Source organism: Austrofundulus limnaeus, unplaced genomic scaffold (assembly GCF_001266775.1).
Source record: "Austrofundulus limnaeus strain Quisiro unplaced genomic scaffold, Austrofundulus_limnaeus-1.0 Scaffold107, whole genome shotgun sequence".
Lineage (NCBI taxonomy): Eukaryota > Metazoa > Chordata > Actinopteri > Cyprinodontiformes > Rivulidae > Austrofundulus > Austrofundulus limnaeus.
The window spans coordinates 166,031-174,547 of record NW_013952509.1 but is presented as its reverse complement, the minus strand read 5'-3'; the positions used below and the strand labels follow the sequence as shown (position 1 = coordinate 174,547).

Below are 8,517 nucleotides of genomic sequence, written 5' to 3'. Positions count from 1 at the left end.
TCCACGCACCCAGTAAGATATATATATTTATATATACAGAGATCCTACACCCTCCAGCCTTTCTCTAATTTAAATAGTAATCCTGTTGCCCTTCCTTTTCAGGACAGACCTTCACTTCCACACCCCTGTAAATAAACACTGTAAACTTTTCATCTGTGTTTTGTGATTTATCAGTCTGAGCCTGTACTTGGGTGCTTATCTTATTTGCAAACCTGATATAGAGGTGCTTTTCTACCTTCTCTTAACTGTCCGTTTGTCTTTTTGATGTCCCCTTCTGTGTCCATTTGATCTTTTCACGTGTCCCTCTCCTCGTGTCCTTTTTCACGTACGCTTAAGCATCCAATATGGTATTTGTGTCCTTGTGTGTTTATTTGACTTTTCTATGACACATTCTCCTGTGGACAGACCCTCCTTCCTTTGCAGGACTTGACCAATTCCATCAGTTTTGTCCTTCTGGATATTTTTGATTAATGCTGTCCTGCTGAGTTTTATTGACTGACCTTTTCTTGGCAATTTTGATGTGAATGGATCATCTTTAAATTTCACAGTAATAGATTTAATGGAGCTCTGCAGGATGTTTATGGCTATAGACTTCTTTCATAACCCAACCCTAGGCTGTATTTCACAACTTTGTCTCTGACCAGAGTAGAGTTCTTTGGTCTTCATTCTGTCCACAGCTTGGTGAGAGTTCTTACAACTTAGAGGTTACAGCTGTTGAATCCACAGCAACCAAACAGTATATAGACCTCATAATAAGAAATAATAAACTGAGACCATCTGACACTTACTGTAGATTCGTCACTGGTAGATCAGATTAAATTAATTCTGTGGCTTGTGAATGGAATGGTTCGGGCTTCTAAGCAGAAGGATTGAAAGCAGAAGCACACACCGCTCTTTAGTTTGACAGTTTTTAGAATTGTTCATCTATCTGAAAATCAGTTTGATGGTGGGATGGGGGATATTGCTGTAACCCACTGTGCCAGGGGCAGACAGATGGATATAGTCATGTCAGCTCTTAGCTCTTACCTGAAAAGGTAGAGTAGCCAGGAACAAGGAGTCAGCCAGAGCCAGGTTAAAGATGTAAATGTTTGTGGCTGTTTTCATCTTCGTGTATCTGAGGAAAAAAGAATTGAGAAACACACAAGCACAGTCACAGGAAATAAACAGAATAGACGTCATTGTTTGTTTCATCCACTTTTACTAACTTCATTAACTTTCTGCAGCCAATTTACAAGTTAATTAACAATAACAATGCAAAAGCTCGGACGCACCTTTTATTGAGAGARTTCAGCATTCACACCTTAGTGATCCTGATTTTTCTTATTTTTTTTTCAACATTTAATTGTGATATCACTCCACTGTAAAAAAAATAATCTGACTCAGTTTGAAATGACTTGACTTTAAGCAGCAAGACTACAGATGCTAATGTTAGCTTTTTACTAGCTTCTACAGCTAACCTGCTGCCGTTAGCTTTTTATTAGTGTGTACAACTAACCTGCTAATGTTAGCTTTTTACTAGCTTCTACAGCTAACCTGCTGCCGTTAGCTTTTTATTAGTGTGTACAACTAACCTGCTAATGTTAGCTTTTTACTACATTTTTGCTCATTTTACCTTCTGTTTGTCCTTTTGATTTTCACAATTATGTTACCAATTTATTCTTCAACAAATTTCAGCAAAGTCATTATTCACACTGTGTTTTTGAAGAAAATTCTATTTCTCTAATAATTTTTTTAACCATCTCACAGCTTTGGATCTGGATTTTGGCCTAATGACAGAAAACAATTATCTCTCTGAGGTCTGTAATTCAAACAGTTCTCAGAAGCATCATTCATATTTCACAGCAAACTGAACTTCGCAGGATTCAATGCACAGTTTAACAGGTTTCCCATGATCACAGTTTAGGTTTGAGGATTTTTGGAGATGCTCTCATGGAAAGTTGACTTTGATGAGTGGTTTTCAAACAGTGGGGCGAGCCCCTACTATAGAATCTATTAAGACCTTTGAAAACTATCCAATTCCGTGGACATTCATACTTTTGTTGCTGACATAAATCAATCAGGATAACTTAAAATCTACATTTCTTACACCAAAATAATACAAAAAACCTTCTGTAATGCCAAAATGAAATCAAATTTCAGTGGAGTAACACCAATTAAATAACAATATGTAAAATTTGTAACTGCACAACTATCCAATTTAAAGTAACTGAGAAAAAAGGATTGAAGGATACAAAAGGATTTGTAAGTCTAAACATTACCACTATCACATATTCTTACTTTACCCATTTACACTTAATGTGTATTACTTTGTAGAAATTATTTCACATCAAATGCCTTTTTTCTGCATTAATTAGATCAATTTATATTGAGCATGAATGATTTATGATGTGGGATTTTGTGAGATGTGTTCATTCTCAGAGTGTATGTTGGGGGTCTCTGCTACTAGAACACCACATTTGAGGTCAACTTCTGTAAATTGACGTGATTTGCAGACGTGCTGACTAAAGGTTGACAGCTGAATTAGATTAACTCCAAAATTCAATCAGCTGCAGACGTACATCCATTGATTGTTTTTGAGGGTTTCCTAATATCCATTCAGTGTTTATAAGATATTTTGCTCTCCGTGCACATGAACACACACAAACATAAACACAAACAATATTAACAGCAGAAGATAATTAAAGTCAGACACCATTTCAACACCTGAACTAAAACATGTTTGTGGTCCAAAGTTTTTATAAATAATCAGAGTTTCATGATAAAAAACAAAAATAAAATATAATAAAAAAATATCTAAAGTCTGTGGTGAGCAGAAATCATTACAGCAATCTAGTCCAAGTTCAGCCTCAGACCATCATCTCTGCTGCAGATTTCATTCACTTCAGCCTCTGGCTGTTCGTTTTTTTCCCCAAATATTAGTTTTCCAGAGATTCCAAGAATTTATATGATAAACAGACAAAAGAAATGGTTTAGAACCTGCAGATTGAACTGATGCCATTTTTTTTTAAGATCTTACTGCAGGTAGATGTTGGGATCATTTTAAACACAATGTGAGCCGTCAGTACAGTTTGTACCAAAATACAGCAAAAACTTGAACCATTTTATTGTGAATTTTTTGTCAACATTGCACATTCACTGTTTCTAATTTCCAGTGGTGGGCAGCACTAGCCTGGCCCTTGCCTTCCTGTGCAGTTCCGCTCAATTCTAGTTCCCTTCACTGCTCCGTCTGGGATTTCTCCAATAAACAAGGATTTCTTCAGGAGAATTTTCATCTGAGCCAATCAGAGAACAGAACGTCGAATTTCTGTGCAGTGTCTGCTTGTAGTTTACATAGATTTTWTATAAATACTAGACACCTCATGGCAGGCTGAATCACATCATGTGAGCGCCGCCACATTGGATGGGGGTCTCTTGGTGCATTAATCTATGAAGTTTTGAAAGCAGATCACATGTGATTACCTTTTTATRAGTAAGAATGAACAATAGTTTTGGTAATTTTACATTCATAATATTTTATCATTGTAGCTAATGTTATTTTTCAATCAACAAAATGATAACAGCAGAAACTGGTTCTCTTTATCTCTTCCTGGGTTTTTTCTTCTCATACTGACACAGACTGGAGAAGTTCTAATAAGAACAGAGGGTTTTGTTGCTCATTCAATCTCTGAAGAGAGCACTTCAAGACAAAAGGCTGACAGGACGGCTCAGATTGTCAGGATTAGAGGTGATGTTAAAATGTAAATAATGCTTTAGTGTACATATACTGTGACTGCAGCACCTGCAGACACACAGTAAATAAAGGTTGTGTTTTACTATCTGTTTGGTATCTTATGGGTTTGTTTTTTTGTAAATGTACACATTTCATTAATCTAAGTTAAATAATTTTGCATTTAGGTACTTAGGTAGTTTAATCAAACAATTTTGCATCATTTCATATTAGGGTAATTACTTACAGTGCACACATATAGTTAACATTTTGTAATAGTTTATTTTATCATTTGCAGTATTTGAACTATTTTTTTATATTATATATATATTTTTTTTTCTTTGAGTTGTCAGTTCCTTTAGAGAGGCAACTGCAGTGGTCCTGCCCCTCAGTGTAAACAGCTCAGCTGCAACAAGAAGTCACAGCTGCATGAGGTCACATCATGCTGCATGTCAGCAGAGGAACACGCTTAACTTTATTATTCAATTTGTGATGTTTTCCGATAGTTTAGTATTTTAAGATTGTAAATATTTATTTTCTTAGATTACAATGAAGTGTTAATTTGATAAGTTTCATCCGTTAATCTGTTAATTTTTCAGTGCATAAGTTGGTACCCAAATAAAATTTTGTTATGTTAACCTCTTTTATTGGCCCAAACTGCATTTTTTAAATTTTTGTATATAAATAAGAAACATTTTTGACCAATTTGCTGTGTCTCTCTTTGTGAACACTCACACGTACATTTGAAAACGGAATTTTTGTTTACATTTTGCTTATGTTTGTTCTCTGACTCACTCATTTAACATTATATACATTAAAAATAAGAGCTTTCATGATAAAACACTTTTATTCTCTTAAATTGTCTTTATTTACACCCCAATAGCACACAAATTTATTCATATTTGTTTTATTGTGCTGTGAATGCGCAAACATGTGCATGTGTGTAGCTATTTATACATATACATATAATATAATATATATGTATATGTTTATATACATTATATACATATATAATACATATATACACATCTACATATGTATTTACATGTGTATATATATATGTATATATATATATATATATATATATATATATATATATATATGTACTATATACACGCACATATATACAGGTACACACATGTGTGCACATGTGTGTGCATTCACAGCACAATAAAATATATGAATTCTTGTGTTTTTGCCGTGTAAATAAATGCGATTTTATTAAAGAGAAATAACTTCAAAAGAACAATCAAACATTTCTTTTTTACAAAATGTTTTTTCTTTAAATTCTTTAAAATTTTCTTTATTTCTTATTCATACAAAACATGTTCACCCTGTGTGAATTTCCTGTCACTTTGCTGCTGATGCACCTCAATATAACCACTGAGGGACAATAAAGACAATTTAAGAGACAATTTAAGATAATAAAAAAAGTATTTCAGCCTGAAAGCTCTTATTTTTATTGTGGACCATGTTCAATAAGTTACATCTCTGCTGTTTGTAACAAACCAAATTGTGTGAAAAAAATCATGGAGCTGCGATGATTTTAGTTGGATGAATAGCTTTCTCAGTATAAATATATGCGACGGGAGCGTGAGAGGTACCCATCCAAGATGGGGGCTGCACTGAGACATCCGCTCCAATAGGCAGCGCCAGTCCGTACGGCAGGGCTATTCAATTGGCRGCCCGCGGGCCACATCCAGCCCGCGAGTGACCAAAGTTCGGCCCGCCAATTCACCTCCTTCACAGTGGAGCTGGCACACATACATCGCAGCCAACCGATCCAATCATTTTAAACTTCAGCAGAGGCCACGCCTCCCGCAGGAATCGCTTCTCTATAGCCAAGAGTCTAGACCCTCGTTCGAGGTGAAGTCTTGGCGGGACAATAAAGGCTATTCTATTCTATTCTATTCTATTCTATTCTATTCTATTCTATTCTATTCTATTCTATTCTAACTCAAATATTAAGGTCCCCTAATTCTAAAGGAGAACATGCAAACTCTGCACAGAAAGGACCAGGTCCCAACTGAGGACCTTCTTGCTGTGAGGCGTCGGTGCTAACCACAGAGCCGTCGTGCCGCCTTTAGGGGAACTGTGCCCACCACTGCTAATTTCATCTACTTCTGTGCACTTTGAGTTATTTTAGCCATTCAACTATGAAACGTTCAGCTAAATATATAGCTTATGATTCAGTGTTTGTATCTTTTGTCTTTTCTGATTGATTTCACTATTTACAAAATCTTCCTCATAGAAACACAAAGAAATCTACTTGATCAAACATGATTTATTTTTGTCTTCTTAAGCTCCTTTTAGCTTTTGGCTGCTTCTCTTTTGCTTGTGTTAACTTTAATAAACCATTCATCAACAAATGTCATCAAACTAATCCAGCACTTAATGTTCACACAGGATTTAAACTTTTTAAATGTTTATATTTTAAGCACCAAGTCACAGTAACTGCCATCTGTGGACACTGCAGAAAAACATTTCTATGTCAGGAATCTGAGTTTTGTGGTTTTTTTGACTTTGTGTTTATCTTTAGTTTTCTTGCTCTCTGTGTTCAGTTGATTTCTCTGCCATGCCCGACCATTCCCACCCGTGTGTCTCCAATCCCATTAGACCCAGCTGCAGTCCCTCTTTCTCACACCTCAGTCCTTCTGCTTCAGTCAGTTTGTTCCCTCATCAGTCGTCATTGTGTGTGATCACACCATGTCAACTTCACCCTACTGCCTCCTTATTTTTTGTGACGTTACTGGTGCCACAAAAGCCATTTTGTTTCTTAGCTTCAACTCCTTGTGACAGTCTGTTTTCTGTTTGCACCATCCCTCTTCCATCACCTTTAACCATTTTCATCAGATCCATGCTTATTATTATTATTCCTTATTTTGTTTCTTTTCTTTATTAACATTTATTTAACCAGGAAATACCATTTTGCAAGGCAACCAGAGAAGACTGAGAAAACCCACAAAAACAGGAGGAAAACATGCAAACTCCTTACAGAACAGAACTGGGGATGGAACCCAGAACCTTCTCGGTGTGAGGCGCCAGTTCTAACCACTAACCCACCGTGCTGCCTCCTTCTTTGCTTAGTCAAAGCAACACATCCACCTGATCATGTCATCATCCCTCCTTCTCTCTCCACTTTCCTTTGTAGCTAAATCCTCTTCAACATGTTTTAAAGAGCTTTCAGCTCCTAATGTCAGGATGTTTTTACCTCTGTTCCCATCTTCCACTTTCTACACACCTAACTCCTATTTTGACCCTTTTCCTTCTTTCCACATGTTTTATTCAGTACCCATGTTGTCAGCCCTCATCTTCTCCCTCAGCTGTCCTCGTTAGCTCTCCTCTCCTCTGTCTCTCTGCTCTCTGATGACTTACAGGCAAAGCAAACGTCTTCAAACAGAATGTTTTATGACTGCTTGGCTGCTGACTCCCCGTTTAACACCAGGAACAGAGTTTACTTTACCAAACCTCCTGTCTCTCTGCAGAGGATCTGCTGAGTGTTGTCTCCCCTCAACATTTTCAAATCCAGCAGACGTTCACTACACAATCTCTATTTCTCTGTTTTTTTTTACTTTATTTTCATCAGCTTGAGGCTAATCTTACTGTGGCAATTGTAAAGAGAATACTGAATGTGAATCTAAAGAACCCAGGATGTAAATGTGTGTTAATATAGGTGTTTAAATGTGTTTAAATGTGTTTAAATGTAGGGATTATGAGTCAGAAATACAGTATGTCATATTCAGTAAATCTGGTAGGACTCTCAGTGGTCTCAGGTTTTCACCAGCCTTGAACTCAGCTACAGCTTGTGAATGTGGAGCATGAAGGAAGTCTCTGAAGTCTCAGGCAGAGGCAAGCTGCTCTGTTCATTAATGCTGACTGATACCTCTGTTTGACCATTTGTAGCAGATTTTCTACTTGTCCATGTTGAATTGTGTAGATTTGGATTAATGAAGTTTTTTTATTTCCAGAAACACATCATATAAACAGCAGCCTTATATATATTGTGTGGAGACTGGCAGAATGACGGGACAGAGTTAACAGCTCAGAGGAGCAGGGAAGGAGGACGGGGACAGGTGGAGAACCGGTTGGAAGATAGTTATTAACTTTTATTTATTATTTTTTTCTGTCTTACAGGCTCTGATAAGTAAAATAAATTTGAAGCTGAGTTTTAAAAAAATCCCTACGTCTGTTTACCTGCAAAATGTGTGGAAATCCATGTATTTAACAGAAGACCTGCATGACTCGACGTATGGAGATGCTAACAGCATCATTTCAGACACAAACTGAATATTTCCGAATGTCGTTTTATAAAAACACATGGTTTTTATTTGGTCACAATGTCTGAAGTGTTATTTACTCCAATTAATTTATGTGACTGAGGGTAAAAAACACTTCACAGTCTCAATGCAGAAGTTTCAGCAGTAAAATCGGTGTCAGATAACACGATTAAATGTGTAATAGTACACACCAAATACAACAGCACTTGTTTAGATAATGTTTACAAACATATAACAAATTTCCTATTTTTATTTCTCCTCAAGCTTTGTCTGACCACGTCCCTGACTAGTATTCATACTCAGTATCAGCAAGTTTTTAAATGCATGTGCAGTTTGAAAACATGCCCCCCCTGCACTGCAGGAGGGGGCTTWGCCTTGTGGATATATAGATTTTTAATATTATATAGGATTTGTTTCTGTTATAATAAATATTATTTTTAAATATAGACACATGGACAAAATTATTGGTACCCCTCGTTTAATGAGAGAAAAACCCAACAATGTTCACAGCTTAATTCTGACAAAAGTAATAAT

General features: G+C 36.3%; 1 protein-coding gene across 1 annotated transcript in view; it reads right to left on the bottom strand.

Moving 5' to 3' along the window:
• Positions 1-8,517, bottom strand: part of oprl1 (opiate receptor-like 1) — a gene marked incomplete at its 5' end in the record, with an annotated part of 180,444 nt that overhangs the window by 90,421 nt on the left and 81,506 nt on the right. The window contains 1 exon segment of the mRNA XM_014013858.1: positions 1,027-1,114. Coding sequence (XP_013869312.1) covers positions 1,027-1,114 — 88 coding nt within the window.